Source organism: Polypterus senegalus, chromosome 13 (genome assembly GCF_016835505.1).
Source record: "Polypterus senegalus isolate Bchr_013 chromosome 13, ASM1683550v1, whole genome shotgun sequence".
NCBI classification, from domain to species: Eukaryota; Metazoa; Chordata; class Cladistia; order Polypteriformes; family Polypteridae; genus Polypterus; species Polypterus senegalus.
In genome coordinates, this window is record NC_053166.1 from 107,632,125 (window position 1) to 107,652,686 (window position 20,562).

At 43.1% G+C, this 20,562-nt stretch overlaps 1 protein-coding gene across 6 annotated transcripts in view; it reads left to right on the forward strand.

The window, feature by feature from the left end:
- slc6a16a (solute carrier family 6 member 16a) overlaps positions 1-19,970 on the forward strand; it is a 45,280-nt gene extending 25,310 nt beyond the window's left edge. For all 6 annotated transcript variants that reach the window (XM_039776228.1, XM_039776224.1, XM_039776229.1 and 3 more), the window contains 4 exons: positions 13,007-13,208; positions 14,403-14,562; positions 14,684-14,846; positions 16,381-19,970. In XM_039776228.1, the coding sequence (XP_039632162.1) occupies positions 13,007-13,208; positions 14,403-14,562; positions 14,684-14,846; positions 16,381-16,740 (885 nt within the window). In that variant the 3' untranslated portion in view covers positions 16,741-19,970. The remainder of the gene's footprint in view (positions 1-13,006; positions 13,209-14,402; positions 14,563-14,683; positions 14,847-16,380) is intronic.
- The last annotated feature ends 592 nt before the right edge of the window (positions 19,971-20,562 follow it).

Sequence of the window (20,562 nt, forward strand, 5' to 3'; positions counted from 1 at the left end):
CTGTCTGTTTTTACCATTCCTACCAAAGATATTTCTGTCGACTAAATAAAAATTCCTTCTATTTAAAATTTAAATAGAACTTGAACAAATCGATAGTTCATAATATCCACGCAGACTTGCGTAAGAGCGGGTGTCATCCGTTTTAACAAACAGCGTATTGCACTGATCTGAAATAGCTGTGTGTGTATATATGTAGATATGTATGTATATGTATATATATGTTTATATATGTGTGTGTGTATGTATATATATATATATATATATGTATTTGTGTGTATATGTGTGTGTATGTATGTATGTGTGTATGTATATTGTAAAGACCGAGGAGACAGTAGCAAGTGTTGGGGTTTTCCGGCCCCGTATATTGTAAAATACAAAACAAAATTGGGTCAATATCATAAACAAAATAGTTCATAATGCGCGACGCCGACTCCTGGCGTCGCGGCCATTTTATTGGGGAGGAGCGGAAGTGGAGGAATGCGGGAAGGACCGCAAGGGAGGATGGGAAGGATGGCGTCAGGGCAAGATGGCGGAGGAAGGGCGGAAGTATCGCGACGCGTCAATCCAGGCCTATGGTGCAGGAAGGTCTTTTTTCTATGAGGAAGCAGAGGGAGAAAGTTAATACCCACCATTCCCTGGCGGCGAGTGGTTTCCCAGGTGCTATCGAATCACTCCGCGGCCTCCTACTGCAAGCGTGCGTGACACGATCCCCCCCTTAGCCCAGGACCGTCAGGTCGGGCGGACCTAACCGAGAGGTCGTGAATCGAGAGGGCATCGGCATTGGCCTGAAGGGTGCCCCGCCGATAAGTGAGAGTGAACTTATACGGCTGTAAGTCCAGGAACCACCTGGTGACCCGTGGATTCGACTCTTTGTGTAGGGACATCCACTGAAGTGCAGCGTGATCAGTCACCAGAGCGAATTCGCGACCCAGCAGGTAGTACGGAGGTGGGTCACTGCCCACTTAATGGCCAAGGCCTCCCTCTCCACTGCCGCGTACCGGGTCTCCCGGTCCATCAGTTTCCGGCTAAGGTACATCACAGGGTGCTCGACACCATCGACGCTTTGGCTCAGCACGGCACCCAGGCCTGTGTCCGAAGCGTCGGTCTGGAGAATAAACGGGAGCCCAAAATCGGCGTCCGTAACACAGGTGCCGGCGTTAGGGCCTTCTTTAGGTCACTGAGCGCGTGTTCTGCTTTGTCGGTCCACACCACGTGTAGGGGCGCCCTTTTGTCAGGTCAGTCAAGGGTGCTGCTCTTTGGAGAAACGGGAACAAACCGGCGGTAGTAACCGCAAGCCCCAAGAAAGCCTGCACCTGTTTCTTGGTACTCGGACGGGGCCATTCTAAGATGTCTTTAACTTTGGAGCTCTGTGGCCGCACCTGTCCTTGTCCCACGAGGTAGCCTAAATATTTGGCCTCCTTTAATCCAAAAAAACACTTCCGGGGGTTTATGCGGAGGCGGCTTTAGCCAGTGTTAGGAGGACAGCTGCGACCTGCAGTAGATGCTCCTCCCAGGTGCGGAATAGATGACAACGCGTCATCCAGGTAAGCGGCACTATAGGACTGGTGGGGCTTCAGCACTCTATCTACCAGGCGTTGGAAGGTCGCGGGGCCCGTGCAGCCCAAATGGGAGGACCTTGTACTGCCAGTGCCCGCTAGGGGTGCTAAAGGCCGTTTTCTCCTTTGCGGATGCCGTTAAAGGAATTTGCCAATACCCTTTTGTCATGTCAAGGGTAGTCAGATGTCGAGCCGTACCCAGCGCTCAAGGAGGTCATCAATGCGGGGCATGGGGTAGGCATCGAACTTGGAGATCTGATTCAGACGTCTAAAGTCATTACAGAACCTCCAGGAGCCGTCTGGCTTGGAGCGAGGACAATAGGGCTGGACCAGGGACTATGGCTCTCTTCAATTATGTCCATGTCCAACATACGTTTCACCTCCAGTTCGACCTCTGCGCGTTTTGCCTCCGGGAGTCGGTAGGGCCTCTCCCGGACGATTACCCCGGGCTCCGTGACTATATCGTGCTCAATCAGCGCGGTCCGGCCGGGTGACTCGCTCACTACCTCGGGGATGGCTCGGAGTGTTTGGGCTAACTCCTGCCGCTGCTTGGGGTCAGCTCTTCGCGAGGTTAAGGGCAGTTGTGCTTGCGAAAGGGAGAGTGACCTACGGGGCTGGGGAGCTCCTCTCTATCTCTCAGTGTTTTTCGGCCCGAGGTGGGCCTAGGAGGTGAGCATGTGCCAACTCGCATATCTCCGCCCGGAAGGTGCCGCGGAATTAGCAACAACTTCCGTACCTCGCCCTCATGGGTAGCCACTCGGTACAACAGATCGTTCTCAAGGACAAAGAAGGGTTCACGCGGTGTGGATCCGTCCGCTGCTGAGCTGTTAGGCAGAACGATCGCATTCCGGGCAAAGCGCAGGGAGTCATCATTCCACTGCTCCCTCTTAAAGGAGGCGGCGTGGACCGAAATTGATGGTCCAGGCGCGAGGGTCTTGGGGCCTGGGCCGGGAAGAGTTCCTGGCTAGTCCCTTCTCCGGCGGAATCTTCGGGTCAAGGTCCGTAGCCGGAAAGGTCCCCGAGACACCAGCCCATAGGGCCTGCCCTTGTGCACGGCGTGGAGGCGCGGGAGGGTGCCTTTTCCCCTCATGACAAGATCCAACGAGGCCCCGGGAGCGGCGAATGGCTTACCGCTGATCCTTTTCGACCAGTCTTGTCCCAGAATCACTGGGAAGGGGGGGCCAGGTAACACAGCGACCGTCATTTGGATTGGTTCCCCCTTCCAGGTAACATAGCAGTGAGCCGGAACGATATGACCTAGTCCCCCCATGCACACAGGTAACCAACAAGTGCTGTTTTAACCACTGTTGCGGTAAGGCAAGCGGCGAGCAACAATGGTAATGTTGCTGCGGAATCAAACAAAGCCACCACGGCGTGCCCATTTAGCAACACCACTCCCGTATCGGACTCGCCAAGGGATGCGGCGGGTACAATACCTCTCCGATGATGTCCAGCTGCAGTCCATAGGCTCGGGCGTGTGATGGGGGCAGTTTGGCAGCAGGTGGCGGTCTCGCCACACTTAAAACAGCGCGGACCCGGCCTCTCTCTGGCTCTGGCTGGCGCTTCTGCAGCGCGTCGGGGCTCGGGGTGGCCGCCCGTCCCTGTCGGTTCCCGCGAGCAGGCTTTTCTGACCCCCCAAGTCGGAGGACCGCCAACTGACGCTCCAGGACGTCGAGGAGGCCCGACATATTCTGATAGGCGTGTCCCCGGACCTGCTGGGCGAGGGAACTGGGCATCGCGTTGACCAGGCCTTCACAGGCCACCCGCTCGACCACTTTCCGCCCGTCGGGGCTCTCTGGCCGTAGCCAGCGGCCCATCTTGCCCCAGAACTTCGAGCGCCTGGGCGCGGCGGGCTTTTCGGTCAAAGACCCAGTTCCGCCATTCGACGCCTGCTGGCCGGGCTAATGCCGTAGCGGGCCAGTATTTGGGCTTGAGGAGGTCGTAATTAGCGGCCTCCTCCTCAGGGAGGTCATAATAGGCCAGCAGCTGGTCCCTTCAGGTATGGCGCCAAGATGGGCGCCCACTGGACCGCTGCCACTCGTTCGGGTGGCCGTCCTCTCAAACATGCCCAGGTAGGCATCGGCGTCCTCCGAAGGGCCGCCGGAACCATAGGAGGAGGCGGCTGCCTGGCGGTCTGGTCTCGCCCGTTGCGCTTCCACTAACCTGGCCTTCGTGGCCTCCAGCTCCCGGGTGGTAGCGGCTTGCGCTTTCTGCAGGGCCTGGAGTTGGCGTTCATTCCTGCAGCACGGTGTTCAGGTCCTGTCCCTCCGTCATTCCGGGATCTCTGTATCCTGCCGACTACGCCACTTGTAAAGACCGAGGAGACAGTAGCAAGTGTTGGGGTTTTCCGGCCCCGTATATTGTAAAATACAAAACAAAATTGGTCAATATCATAAACAAAATAGTTCATAATGCGCGGCGCCGACTCCTGGCGTCGCGGCCATTTTATTGGGGAGGAGCCGGAAGTGGAGGAATGCCGGGAAGGACCGCAAGGGAGGATGGGAAGGATGGCGTCAGGGCAAGATGGCGGAGGAAGGGCGGAAGTATCGCACTGCGGTCAATCCAGGCCTATGGTGCAGGAAGGTCTTTTTTTCTATGAGGAAGCAGAGGGAGAAAGTTAATACCCCACCATTCCCTGGCGCAGTGGTTTCCCAGGTGCTATCGAATCAATCCGCGGCCTCCTACTCGCGCGTGCGTGACAATATATATATGTATTTGTGTGTATATATGTGTGTGTATGTATGTGTGTATGTATATGTATATGTATAGATATGTATATATATATGTTTGTGTGTGTGTGTAAATATATATATATATATGACAACAACACTCATCACTCACAACAGTGACAAAACAATAACATTGACAATCATGTTACGTTATTTTCAAAATGTTTCCTTTTCTTTTTCATTGCTTCTTTAACACACTACTTCTCCTACGCAGAGCGCGGGTATTTTGCTAGTTAATTTATATAGGTGAGGGGTAGGCAAAGTCGGTCCTAGAGTGTCTTATTGGCTTCAGGTTTTTGTTCCAACTTGATAGCTTAATTAGAAATCACTCCTTGCCAATGAAAAATCTTTTGTAAGTTTATGACTTCTTAGTGTCTTCATTCTGAAGCAGATTAGTAATTTTTAGTCGTTAACTTTTTTTTTCTGTTCAGTTTCTATTGTGACAGGTTGGGGGCGCTGTCGTCCCCTTGAACCCTCAGACTAGACGCCAGACAACCAGGTAAAAGTCCAATAATAATTTTTATTTGGACAAATACAGTGCACAAGCACCCTCCACTCCACTATATTCATAAACACAATACCAATCTATACTAATAAAAGGCAAAGCCCTCACTGACTGACTGACTCACTCACTCACTCACTCACTCATCACTAATTCTCCAACTTCCCGTGTAGGTAGAAGGCTGAAATTTGGCAGGCTCATTCCTTACAGGTTACTTACAAAAGTTAAGCAGGTTTCACTTCGAAATTCTATGCATAACGGTCATAACTGAATCCTACTTACGTACATATATACGTCCATAGCCTACGGCTCGGTCGCCATGTGAGGCAGAGTTGCGTCCCCTATCACCATTCCTCCCACGTAGTTGGCTGCCTGCCTATATTGCATCCCCCATCCCCACGCCTCCCACGTAATTGACTGCCTGCCCATATAAGGCTGTCGGTCAGCAGCAATCCAAGCTGTGAGAAAACAGTAAAAAGGAGACGTGTCAAATGTTGTGGTACATTTTCTGATGCAGCTAGATGGAAACAACTTCGTGACGCTGCCGCCAAATACTCGCAGAAAAATCCACAAGTTAATAGACACGCTGCAGCTAAATACTCGCAGGCAAATCCACAAGTTCATAGAGACGCTGCCGCTAAATACTCACGGGCTAATCCACAAGTTCTTAGAGACTCTGCCATTAAATATTCGCAGGCAAATCCACAAATTAATACCGGGAATGCCTGTTAAACATCTTAGATTCACGAGTAGCGATTTGGGTGGTGAGATATCTATCGAGGTGATCACTATCGATCAAAGAACTGTCACTTACCTAGTGGTTTCCATGCCCGGAGATGCCGCCTGCCTTTTCCATTCTCTGTGTTACATATTGCATAGCCATATCAGGCTCAATCTTGATATCTGGAGGAACATTGTTTCTTATGTATTGAATGACGGGAACATGTTCAAGGTGTGGACTGATGACGGTACAGGAGATAATTATACTACACAGGGGCACTATAAGAGTGAAATGCTTAAACCCTTCAACTATACTTCTGCATGTGAGTTGATGGCTGCCGCTGAATTATTCGGTTGTCGCTTTCAAGTGTACCAAAATGGTCAAATATTTTACACCTTTGGACAACTGCCAATGCCTCTTAAACATCTTAGATTCACAGGTGACAATTTCAGTAGTGGACACTTTGATGTTTATCAATGTTTAAACTCTCAAAAGCTGGATGTGAAGTTATCGATGAAGCCGGTTGTATGCTTACAACGCTTGACAGATGCCGAATGTCACTTGTAATGTAATTGAAACAAACCATGAAACTCAAACCGATTATGACAGCAGCAATCCAAGCTGTGAGAAAACAGTAAAAAGGAGGCGTGTCAGATGTCGTGGTACATTTTCTGATGCAACTAGTTGAAAACAACTTCGTGACGCTGCCGCCAAATACTCACAGAAAAATCCACAAGTTTATAGACATGCTGTCGCTAAATACTCGCAGGCAGTTCCACAACTTAATAGAGACGCTGCCTCTAAATACTCGCAGGCAAATCCACAACTTTATAGAGACGCTGTCGCTAAATACTCGCAGGCGATTCCACAAGTTCATAGACACGCTGCCGCTAAATATTCGCAGGCAAATCCATATGTAAATACCGGGAATCCCTGTTAAACATCTTAGATTCACAAGTAGCGATTTGGGTAGTGAACACTTCGATAAATGAAACCTATTATTTTTACAATGGTTGACAAACACAGAATGTAACTTGAACACAACACATCCTCCAAATACAAACCTGATTGAAAGAAGTAATGATAATCAAATCCTTTATGACAGCAATACTCATAACAGTGACAAAACAATTACATTGACAATCATGTTACGTTATTTTTAAAATGTTTTCTTTTCTTTTGCATAACTTCTTTAACGCACTACTTCTCTGCTGCGAAGCGCGGGTATTTTGCTAGTAATCAATAAACAATCCTCCACTCCCAGACGCGTTGCCACCCTTCCACCCAGCTCAGCTCACTCGTCTGGGATGTCCCAGAGTCCTTTATAGTCCGTAACCCGGAAGTGCTTCCAAACCCTGAGTCCATGTGACTTCCTAGCACTTCCGGGTCAGATCCAAAGTCTTCTTTTCATCCCAGAAGTACGTCATTCCTCCTGTTGCTGTGACTAAGACATACTTCCGGGTTATAGGGCATGTACAAGTCTCTGGTGGCCCCCAAGGTATACAACAGGGCTGTAAAGGAAAACCCCACTGTCCATGATTCCCTGCTGGCATTCAGGGCACCACCCTGCTGCAGGGAGAGCTCTACCTGGCGGCCTGGGGGTATTTGCCAGGCTGACTGTCCGGCCATAGTCCACACTATATTATCATGTTATTCCCCTCTGGTTACTCTTATTTCCTTTCGTAGGGATTATGTGATCTTACCAGGTTCATTAGAGGATTGCTGTATTTTCATACTTTGAAATTAATACACACATACATAGATATACACATACACACAGACACTAACCACACTTTAACCCAGTCAAGTATTGTATGAATAATACAAACAGTCCACTTTCCCTAGTACTCTAAGAGGCTTAATTACCATGTGCACAAACCATGTGCAACATCTTAGATATATCTCAGACCTTAAATATTACCTTTGGTCTACAAGAATATATTCAAAACATAAAAATGCTCAACATTTCTGTCTATAGGTCATTTATCAACCAGTGAATGTCATTCGTTAACACACTGTTCTTTAAGAGAAAGAGCTCCAATTCCTTAATTCAATAAAACCTTGCAGTCTGGATCATATGGCACTTCCGTACTGCTTCAGGTGCTCCAAAAAATAATTTTACTTCATTACTTCAATCACTCAGTATAGAAAGATGAAAACAAGTTGGTATTTATTAAAGAACAATAATAAGTAGTAGCAAATAAGATAGATAGTTAAAGCTGGATATGTGTAGTCTTTTAAAAAGCTTACTGAAAGGAATTAAGAGACGTCAAAAATGAATGTCCCGGGCAGCATTGAGTATGTCCGTTTTTTTTTTTTAAGCAATACAATTTCTAATGTTTGAACAATCTCCTGTCTCAAACTGTAATTTCCCGTCCCATGGAATCTCCTTCTGTTTACTGGTTATAAAGTAATCGGATCCAGCTTGAACCATATCATGACTTCCTTTCCCAAGTCGTAAACCAATTTTGTCCTGGTGCCTTTCCTTTCACAGGTGATAAAATCATCACTACAGCTTGAGACGACGTCTCCTGAATTCCTGCTCCGTTCAAAAGGATGGTACACATATTGGTACAATTCAGGAAAATAGATTGTCTTTGATGTTAACTGTCCATGCAAGTGACGTACAGTAATCCCTCCTCGATCATGGGGGTTCCGTTCCAGAACCCCCCGCGATAGATGAAAATCCATGAAGTAGAAACCATATGTTTGTATGGTTATTTTTATATATTTTAAGCCCTTATAAACTCTCCCACACTGTTAACATTATTAGAGCCCTCTAGACATGAAATAACACCCTTTAGTCAAAAGTTTAAACTGTGCTCCATGACAAGACAGAGATGACAATTGTAATTCTCACAATTAAAAGAATGCCAACATATCTTCCTCTTCAAAGAATACGTGTCAGGAGCAGAGAATGTCAGAGAGAGAGAGAGAGCGTGCAACAGAAAAGCAAACAATCAAAAAATCAATACGTGCTTTTGGGCTTACCACGATAAGGCGCCATTTTTTAGAGGAGCGTCCGTATCTTCTAAGCAAACAGCCCCTCTGCTCACACCCCCTCCGTCAGGCGCAGAGAATGTCAGAGAGAGAGAGAAAAGCAAACAATCAAGCACCGCGCGGGAAGCATATCTTATATCATTGAGGAGTTTTAGTTAATATGTAATACATGCTCTGATTGGGTAGCTTCTAATCCATCTGCCAATAGCGTCCCTTGTATGAAATCAACTGGGCAAACAAACTGAGGAAGCATGTACCATAAATTAAAAGACCAATTGTCCACAGAAATCCACGAACCAGGGAAAAATCCGTGATATATATTTAGATATGCTTACATTTAAAATCCGCAATAGAGTGAAGCCGCGAAAGTCGAAGCGCGATGTAGCGAGGGATTACTGTATATTTAAGTTCACCTCTTTTGTCTTGAGTAAAATATAATGAAAATATAGAACAAAACTTAGATTTTGCACACCACAATACTTTCCTTCCAAATATTTTATTAAAACCCTTCACGATTAATACACACAGGTGTATTGACTGAAACAAATTAGATGGAGAACTACTGATTCTTTTGCATCTTATTGCCAATGAGAAGCAATTAAAAATGGTGAATGCATCTGTTTAGGACTAAAACTAGCAATTAAGGATGGGAAATCATAATAAACGAGACAAGTAAAACAAAGCATAAAATTGTTGCTTAAGCAACAAGTGTTTCAACAGCAATAACTGACTTTTCACTAAGAAAACTGGTTTTAGAACAAAAACCTTTGTAAATATCTTAGTGACTTTGACAAGGACCAAATTGTGATGACTAGATGAGTAAGTCAGAGCATCTCCAAAACTGCAGCTGTTCCATGGTGTTAGTGCCGTTAGTCTGATGGGCAGTTAGTGGCAACCAAAAGTGATCCAACGAAGGACAACTGGTGAACCAGCAACAGGGTCATTCCTCTGATCTCTTCAACCTGCTTCCTACTTTCATTAAATACAAATCACAACATTATCTGCAACCATCATGTCTAACTTCTTCTGTCAACCTATTTATCACCATTGTAAATAAGAAAGGGCTCCGAGCCAATCCCTGATGTAATCCCACTTTGAACGCATCCATCACTTCCACTTCAGACCTCACCACTGTCACACTTCCCTCGTACATATCCTGTACCCCTCTTACATACTTCTCTGCCACTCCTGACTTCCTCATAGAATACCACAACTCCTCTCTAGGCACTCTGTCATATGCTTTCTCTTGGCCCACAAAGACGCAATGCAACTCCTTCTGTCCTTCTCTGTACTTTTCCATGAACACTCTCGGAGCTAATATCACATCTGTAATGCTCTTTCCCGGCATGAATCCATACTTACAGTATGGATACATTATTAATCTAGCTTCCAGTACTCTTCCCCATAACTTCATGCTGTGATTGATCATTTGTATCCCACTGTAGTTACTACAGTTCTGCACATCACCCTTATTCTTAAAAAATCGATACCAGTACATTTCTTCTCCACTCCTCAGGCATCCTCTCAATTTCCAAAATTGCGTTAAACAATCTGATTAAAAACTCCATCTCTCGTATACACCTCCCATACTTCCACAGGAATGTCCTCTGGATCAACAGCCTTCCCATTCTTCATCATCTTCAAAGCCGCCCTTACTTCCTCCTTGCTAATCCGTTTGTACTTCCTGGTTCGCTTTCTTCAAATCATTCAACCTTCTCTTGCTGTCATTTTCTTCATTCATCAGCCTCTCAAGGTACTCTCTCAGTTGGTAGAGGTCCTTTCCTCTCTTCTTATTGTCCAACCTCTCATACCACTCAATTTCCATTATCATTAGCCATCACCACCTCTCTCTTCACCTTATGCCTTATCTCTTTCTACTCCTGTCTACTTTCTTCATCTCTCGGACTATCTCACTTCTTCTTCTTTGCTAACCTCTTCCTCTGTATACTCTCCTGTGCAAACCCCATTCCACCACCAGGTTTCTTTCTCTTCCTTTCTCAGTACAGATGTCATGCCAAGCACCCTTCTAGTTGCCTCCCTTACCACTTCTGCTGTAGTTTCCCAGCTATCTGGCAACTCTTTACTGACACCTAGTGCCTGTCTTACCTCCTCCCTGAACTCTACCTTACACTTACTTTTTTAACTTCCACCATTTGATTCTTGCCTCTTCCCTCACACTCCTCTTCTTCTTGATCTCCAGCGTCATTCTACAGACCACCATCCTACGCTGCCTAACTACGCTTTCTCCTTTCACCACTTTGAAGTCTCTAATCTCCTTCAGACTGACCCTCCTGCATAGGATATGGTCCACCTGTGTGCATCTTTTTCCACTTTAGTACAGGACTCTGTGTTCTTCCCTCTTCTTAAAATATGTACTCACCACAGCCACGTCAATCCTTTTTGCAAAACCAACTATCATCTGATCTCTTCTTGACATTATACCTACTTATCACCACCTCATCCCCTCAGTTCCTTTCACCAACATGTCCATTGAAGTCCACTCCAGTTACCACCTTCTCTCTCTTGACTACACTCTGCACCACTTTATCCAGCTCACTCCAGAAAACTTCTTTCTCATCCATCACACACCCAATTTCCAGCTTCGTAGTCAACCCTCTGTCCGACACACTTTCATCTCCAAAACACTCTTGATGTACTATTCCTTCAGGATAACCCCTACCCCATTTTGTTTCCTACCATCCCATACCATGGTAAAACAATTTGAACCTGCCTCCAATACACCTGGCCTTACTCCCCTTCCATTTGGACTCTTGCATGCACAACATATCATCCTTTCTTCTCTCCATCATATCAGCTAACTTTCTCCCTTTACCAGTCCTACTGCCCATATTCAAAGTACTCCCCCTCATTTCCACTCTCCTAAACTACTTCTTGTCCTCTTGCCTCTGGACACGCCATACAACCCCTACCACCCTGTTCGCTAACAGTACTGGTGGCACAATTGTTAACCGGGGTCTTGGCCGATCTGATATGGAAATCGGTAGTGTTGTACACCTAATGCCCTTCCTGATCTAACCCTCCCCATTTATCTGAGCTTGCGACTGGCACAAAGAAACACACTGATTTGTGCATCCCACGTGGCTGGTTTAGCAGAGCTACTGTACCACAATTTTATTAAACTTAATGCTGACTCCTGTTCACTGCTAAAAGTGCGCATCAGAATTGGAATATGGAGCAATGGAAAAAGGTGGCCTGTTCTGTTGTTCTTTTATATTGTGAACAGCTAACTGTGTATGCATTGCTTACCTGGGAAAAAGATGGCAGCAGAAATAATTGTGTGGCAAGCCTGGAAGTGATCCCAGGAAGAGATTTTAAAACAGCTTGAGGTCAGAGGCCTAGTAAGTTTGGATTTAAGATGATAGATGCTTTGAAGAGCTTGTCTGACCAGATAAAGAGGGGCCAGAGGTGAAATAAGAGAATTGCAGGAGGTGTTAGAATGGAATTTTGCTTTAGCATTGTAGTGGAAGGTGGATCAGCCATCCCATGTGTTAGGTAGGTTCAGAATGGATAGTAGTTTATTTTTTCTCATCCTTTTATTACTTTGTGTTCTCCTACTATTGTATAACCCTTCAGTGTATTTATTATTGTTAGGTCAAACTTATTTTTGTATGTTTTGTCTTCCTTGATCTCATTCTAGATGTGATGAGAGTAATTGATTTAATGTGATACTCATTCAGGTATGCTATGTAATCAGTGGCCATTTTTGTAAACTTTTTTTTTTCTTCCTTCACTTGTAGACAGTGGCATACAAAAGTCTGGATACCCTTGCTTAAAATGTATGTTACTGTGAAAGGTCTGGGACCTTGGTAAAAGTTATCTGAGATCTCCGATATCTTAGTGTGCCCAGTGTATCCTTTCCTTTGTTCACTGTACAATTGTAAAAACCAAAACCAATACACTAGTCTTGCATAAAATGCTGAAAAGAAATTGCCATCTTTAACTTTATGCTTTTTGATGATCAGTTCATCTTTTGCTCACTTAACTATTCACAGTAACAGACATTTTAAGCAAGGGTGCCCAAACCTTTACATGCCACTGTATAGTAAGTCGATTAAAATTGTTTAATATGAGATTGGACCTTTTAGCTTGCATATAAAGGTATGTAACAAATATTGAGAGTTGGGATCTGCCTCAAAACTGCCATGGTCCTGTCTTAGAAAGATAATATGATGGGGGGACCCATAAATTCCCAAAGCTGATTAGTAGCATAAGAGTAAGGTGTAGTTATTGACTGACATTAAGTATCAGACAATTACAGTCTTGTTAGTCAGTCAGCTGACTGATTAACATATTAACCTCACACCTGTTTTTTTTTTTAGACAAACCCCAATGTGGTCGTTACTTTGCTTCCCTCAGATTTGACAGATGTTGCTCCCTGTGATTCTAGGAAAAGAAACGCACATGGTAGCTCACATAAATATTAAGGCTGTCAGACATAAAGTTTGCTTAGCCAACAGATCTTGCTCATCTTTTACAGGGCGTGGAAGGAACAGGTTTGGCTTTCATTGCGTTCACAGAAGCCATGAGCCTATTTCCAGCATCTCCTTTCTGGTCTGTGCTCTTCTTCCTGATGCTGCTGAACTTGGGCCTGAGCACCATGTTTGGTAACATGCAGGGCATTCTAACTCCGCTTTTTGACAACTTCTCAGCTATGCGCAGGAGAAGGACACTTTTGACAGGTGAGCAGGGTGCTGGGAAATTTGGATTGATAAATGCATTAGTTAAGTGATTGGTATATTTTTCTTAGTTTGAACAATGAGCTTTGCTTGGTCAGGGTTAGGGTGATCAGATTCTCCAGGAATTTATACAAGATGAGGGAGTGGGTTCTGCTCAATTTGGGTGACTTCTAATATATGGATTTTTTTATTTTTCAAATTTAGAACAGTAATAGTATTAGAAGATCAACTCATATTTTCCCCTCTTGTTTTAACACTGTTAGTACTTATAAAAGCTTCAAAGAACTTAAAATAACCCCAACCACTCTTATACAAATGGTTGCTCATATTGACTGTGGTAAAGCCATGGGTATTTAACATTAGCATGACAATAGAATAAAAGAAAAACACACAGGCTTGCAGATGAAAAATTTACATTTTCCAGTTCCCCCAGATCCACCCTGTTTTGTTTAGTGGCATTTTTCAGTATGTTGTGCAACCACCCACCATCCGTTTTCATTTTTCAATGAAACAACCTCTGTAACAAAACAAATATTTCAAAAATAACATTTTTAAAAATGAACAAGTTATGCTAATTTAGTGAACCGTAGTGCATCGATGGCAATGTGTCAGACATGTAAAACAGTGATGCTGACAACAGGGTGGGAGGAAGAAGCCAGCTACCTCAACTACAAACTCAAAAAGTTTAACTGATTCAGTCAGTAGGGTTATTGACAGTGTCAGCAGCAGTTGTGCTACAATTTAACAAAGCTGGTTTCAAAAACGTTCTTTCATAGCTGAAGATGCTGGGCTTGTCATTCTGGGTTTGAGGGCTATATTTTACATTTCTTGCAAGGTCTTATCAAGGTCACGTTTTCATGGATTGCACACTGCTAAAGTCAACCACCTTTACAAAGCTCACACCTATGCCATCCTGCAATGGCAATCATAAAGCATCTGCTATGTCAGATTATGTGCCCATATTGAATACCACTGGAGTGATAGGTGGTTAAACTTGGTGTACCAATGTGTGAAGCAAGCGGCAGTATGCACAGAATGGTGCCTGCAGATATAACTGCAATGTGAAATTATACATTGTCTAAAATACAGAGCAAAGAGAGACTTTTAAGAACAAGCTGTGATACCTAATTTTGGACAGATCCTGTTTATGAGATTTTTTGGGAAGTTCTGATAAGCTTCTTTTCTCTTTCTGTACAGTGTTAAGCTGCCTGCTGGGATTCCTTATTGGCCTGCTATTTGTCCAGCGCTGTGGCAGCTATTTTGTCACAATGTTTGATGACTACTCGGCCACTCTTCCACTTATTATCGTTGTAGTGTTTGAGACCATCAGTGTGTCCTGGGTCTATGGAGCTGAGCGGTGAGGATAAGAGTTTTGTCTCGTTTGATCTTGTGATTTATTTGGCACTTGCATCTGAAAGCCACATATGGTAAAGAGCTAACCATTTATTTAATTCATTATTTCCATTTTTGTCAATCAGATTTATAGATGATATTGAAGAGATGTTGGCATGGCGCCCACCAGTAGTATATAAATACATGTGGAAATATATCTGCCTTATTGGTATGGTAGGCCTGCTTCTTGCCAGTCTTATCCAAATGTGTATCCAGCACCCCACTTATAGGGCATGGAATGTCTCACAGGTAATGATTAATGTCACTTTTATATATCATGTTTTTTTGTCCTAGTTTGAGTCACTGTGAACCTCTTATTTCTTGCAAATTGTAAGTTAGAAAATATTTGCGTGGCCTAACAATTGGATGTGTTCAGGAAGGTTTGAAGGTTGTGGAATATAATATACACTGTTTAGAAAAATTAATGGAGCACTTAAATTGCACATCAGATATCGAGGAACTTAATATTAAAGTGGAAAATATTTACTGAGTAATGTAACAATGGTCAGTGGAAACAAAAATCACTAACTCATTGAATGCTGGATTTAACATCATACCAAAAATCAAAGTCAAAAATTTAAATCATAGGCTGAACCAATCTGCATGAATTTCATCATGGCAACTCCTAACGTAACTTGGTAGTGTGTATGGTGTCCACATGCCTGTATGCACTCCCGACAATGTCTAAACATGTTCCTGATGAGACGAGGGATCTCCTCCCAGTCCTGGATCAGAGCGATAGTGCCCTCCTGGACATTTTGTGGAGCTAATTGCTGGTGTTGGATGCACCAATGCATAACATCCCAAATATTCTCAATTGGATTCATGTCTGGGAAATGTGCGAGCAAGTCAATGGCATTGATGCCTTTATCATCCAGGAACTACCTACACATTATGGCCACATGACGCCGAGCATTGTCCTTCAGCAAGAGAAGCCCAGGGCCCACTGCACCAATGTAAGTTCTGATAGTGACTCTAAGCATTTTATTCTGGTGCCTAAAAGTAGTCATGGTAACCTTGCCTAGCATGTTTAGGTCTGTTCACCCTCCAAGGATATGCCTCCCCAGACCATTACTGACCCGCTGCGAAATTGGTTATGCTGGATGATGTTGCAGACTGCATAACATTCACTATGGTGTCTCCAGACTCTTTGATGTTTGTCACATGTGCTTAGTGTGAACCTGCTCTCATCGGTGAAGAGAATGGGGCACCAATGGCAAAGCTACGAATTGTGGTATTCTCTAGAGAGTGCCAGTCAAAGCTACATGGTGATGGGCTCTGAGTACAGGTCCTATTAGAGGATGTCAGGCCCTCATGCCACCCTCATTGTTCCTTACGAAACTATCAGAAACAAACTCTAACACCAGTAGCCAGCTGGAGGTCATTTTGTAGGGCTCCAGCAGTGCTCCTCCTGTTCCTACACCCACAAAGGAGTAGATACTAGTCCTGCTGCTGGGTTGATGCCCTTCTATGGCTCTGTCTAGTTATCCTTTTGTAATGGCCCATCTCCTTGTATCTTCTCCATGCTATTGAGATAGTGTGTCATCCTGGGGGAGCTGGACTACCTGTGCCACCTCAATCAATTTAGAAAATTGGCCATTGGGAGAATGCTTCTAAAAATTGTATTACCCTATGCTCTGCTTCCCTGCACTGGCTGTTTTAAAGTAAAGTAGACAATTTTGAAAACTAAAAGTTCTAACATTGAGGTTACCCCCATGTACAGAGCCAAAAACTAACTGAGCTACTGCATAATCACATCTCTGTTTACTATTTTGTTTGACAGGCAGAAGAAGTCACCCTTCAGTATCCACCTTGGGGGATGGTGGTCTTGATTGGACTCATTCTGTTGGCCTCTCTGCCTATCCCTGCCTTATTTATTCGCCAGCTGGTACGAGAGTATGTGGGCTGGCCAGATGCTGATCCCACTCAGACTTCACACAACTACTATGCTGAAGTATACTCAAAGTGCTCTACTGATCCTGATGCTGCTCAGATCGCTGAGCAGGCTGCAGAGGAGATGGATGAGGGCACCCGTGAAAATGGATTCTTTGTACGAGAGAATGAGGAGTACAAACTTCTACCACAAGAAGAGGGCACTGATGCACAAGCAGAATTTCCTTGGACAGCCACCACTGGGTTATAACTTCCAGATTTCCATCCACCCAGTGTTTTTTTCCAGGTCGAAAGAAATTTTCAGTTGTTGGTGATGGGGAAAGTTGGGGTCAAAAATTATGAATGAGAATACTGATTTAGTCAGCGTATCCCCACAGAGTGAAGCAGAATGAGCCTTAAGGAGTCTTCCTCAAAATTAGCTATAGTGATGTTCCTTCGATATGCCACACCTTGGCTTATTTCATTTGAGCCTGTGAAAAATGGCTAGGACAAATGGACATCATAATGCCCAATTTTATGTATATTTTCAGCCAAACCTGGAATCATTGTATAATAGGTTTCTTCCCAGCAATCCGCACCAGTATTATTTGTAAAAATTCTTATATCACATCAGCGCTCTTCCAGAATCCCAGACCTGTGCATTTTTAGAAAGACTGTGGCCTTCTGCTCATCATTTTATTTAGTACCAGTTCGTCTACGCATTCTGTGAATGTAGTATTGTGACAAGCCGGAATGGTATATAGTATTGTTATTGCATGATGTCACAGATTTTAACAAATGTTACCCATTTCACAACAAATTGGCATGAAAGACATTTTCTTTGTATCCCCATCACTGAAGCTAAGTAATTACCTATGCATCAGGTTAACCCTCTTCAGACATCTGTCTCTAAACTACAACTCCTTTGCCACCACTCACTCTCTACACGGATGTCCCCTTTATTGAGGCATTTTCCCCATTTTGAGTAAGGTAGAGTTGAGACAACCTCAAATCTGCTCTTTGGTGTTGCATTACTATTGTAGAAAATTTTACCTTAGATTCTTGGCAGGAATTTTTTAGCAACTTTTTTTGGGCAGCCATTTTAAATTTCTTCAAGTTGTAATTTCTGCCTCTACATTAACAGCCTTGTGCCCTTATTTGTGAAAAATGAATTTCCATTACTATTTATTTTTTAACTGCACATTTAGTTTGAATCTATATGGTTCTCAGTTAATGCAACTTACTCTTCCTTTGTCTCTCCATAACCATTATAGGAGTTTGGTTCATAAGTCATCTTACCTCTCAGGTTACTTCAGTCTAGTTTTTTTTTTATGTCTACCCCCACCATTCTGGCCCTTTGTTTCCACTTGTCATTTTTAGCCTCTGTTTATTTCTTCATCAAGGTCAACAATAAGTTTACCACATTATCCAGTCTCATCCAGTGTCTTCTCTTTTGTGACTTCCACTGACTCCAGTATAGCTTGGTCTAGACATGTTGGGCTCTTGAGTGTGGTACAACATCATTTTCTATAATATTTGATCCCAGCTTTCGCTACTTCTAAAATATTACACTTTGGTTCCATGTCACTGTGGTGCACGCTGGCCATTCCAGGTTTTTACCTTCCCAATGCAAATCTGCTTTCATATTCTTCATCTTGTATTCAGGTCTGCTACCCACACAGAAACTCTTTCACTCAAATTCTATATTCCTTAACTTTATCCAGAATCATTCTGACTTTATATTTAAATTGACCATAAATAATTGCCATTTTAACCACTAAATCAATACATCTCTGCACTGCATGCATTCTTTCTATAGTCTAGAATCAATTAAACCCTTTCTCATGGGGCTGTCAGTTACAGATTTTGCCAGCTTGGTTAATGTTGTGTAAATTAACCACACTTGTCGATTTAAACATGAGGTTGGGGATGGGTGGGTGTTAATAAAAGATGATTTTTATTTATTTTAAACACCAAAGTGTAATGTGCACATAACTGAATAATGGCTTTCTGAACCACTTACAAAGTTTTGTTTCCTCTTCAGGTAATTTTAAGTAATTTAAATGACATCTGCTTGCATTGTACTGGTTTTACTGTTACAATTGTCATGCAGCTTACCTCACAGGGCTTCAAATATTGGGAGAAGAGAGTTGGTGTGGCAGAAATTTGTTTAAACAGCTGACTGCATGCTGCCGGTCATGCATTCAGCTCTGCCTGAATTTTAATAACTTGGATTTGGAACTTGTTCAGCCATAAGCAGTGGCCATCGGCGGAGAAAAAGAAAATGTACAAAATATATAAGTTGAATGAACCTCACTGAAGGTAAATTTAACTAATATGAAATTTACATTGTACAGAAGTTTTTCTATTTTATGACATTATATAAATTTGCTAGTGCTTTTAAAATTAGATTTGCTCATATTTAATACTTGTACAGTTCACTCTATTTAAAATACCTTGGTGAATACTGAACCTTCACAACAAATTTCCTTGAAGAATAAATATACCAAACTTCAAAAAGACTTTCCACTTGTTGTTATGAGGACAGTCAGACAGTCATGTCAACAATAAACGGCCGTTTTTCACCTTTATGCAAAGTTCACCTAACAGAAAAAAAAAATGGTTAATAGTTTTTCACCATCATGAAGGGGTGTCACCACGGATACTCATTTCAATGACAATCGGAACAGGGCTACTTCATCATGTCCTTTGCAAAAGATGGTACATTCCCCTTTAGATCTGGTTCATTCTTGTGTCATGCACACCTTGCTTTCCAATCAGTTTGGTTCCTTTTTCGATGTCTCAAATCTTGAGACATTCCAAAAACAAACTCTTTAGCTACGTTTTCTTGTCCACATTCTTCAAATATGGCTATGCTACATTTTATTAAAGGTTTGTGATTGTATTTTTACTGTTTTCAGCACAAATATCATACCTACATAGGCTTTTAATACAGTGTACTGTAGTTCTATAGGTTCGGAATCTTTTGGCAAATACAGGTTGACTTGTGTTGTATGTACTGTGACCCAGTTAACTGGTCCAGTCAGGTCTGCCATTTCCCTTCCTGGCTGATGGGAGAGCTTCTGAACTAGAAGATGACATCAGTTTTTCATGTAATGAAGTAAATTTGCTGGTGGTGTCTTTATTTTGGTTTTACGTCTGTGAATGCCTAAATTGAGCGCTGTAACAGAAGCTGTATAGTCATTGCATTGCAAGAAAGTCCTTGCATTCAAATGTATGAACTGCAGAAATACAAATAAGGGGGAAGAGAACTTGCTTAGAGCAGGTTTGTATGTATGTATCATCATTAGCTCTGAATCTGAACTTGAAAATTTCCATATGAAGAGAGTCTGTTTTGCAAACTTCAGGTTTTTTACAAATTTTTTACTTGTGTCCATCTGTTCTGCTCCAATATTGTTGTTACCTCTGAATTAAGGATGTGGCATAAATCAAGGAGCAGCAGAGCTGGCAGCTGTTTTGAATGGCTGTCAATATTTTGTATTTAAGTTACTTTATTTTTTTTTTTTTTTGCATCTTTGGGGAAGATAGTATTATTTTATTGTATTCTTGTAAATGAAGAGTGTTGAAATGGAACATATTTTGTTGAAATAATAAATAGCTTTTATTTCACTTGTCTGTGCCAATTGTATTCACTGCATTGCACTATGGTTGCCCATGATCGGCTTCAGAACTTTAGCAAAGCAACCCATTCCCTTTCAGTCTGCATACATACTATTCTAAACATGGATTTAATTGCAGCACCTCTCCAGAAATTCCCACAAATACTGTATGGGCTTGATCATACTGAATACCAGAGTAAAGTAACCTTAGTGAAACTTAAAGCAACCAGTTGGCAGCTTGAGAGCTATGGCCTGGAGTACAAACAAAAACAGTAATTTATTAAATATCACCCTGCTAAAAACAGCAAACCAAAACATCAAAAGGAAGCAGAGAATGTTCAAGTAATTATACATACTTTAAGTAAAACAAAGGGATCGAATAAAGTATCTATCTATCTATCTAATAAGCTGTGTATACTAAACAGAATATTACTAAAACACAGAAAATACAAAAAAGAAATCAAAAATGTCTT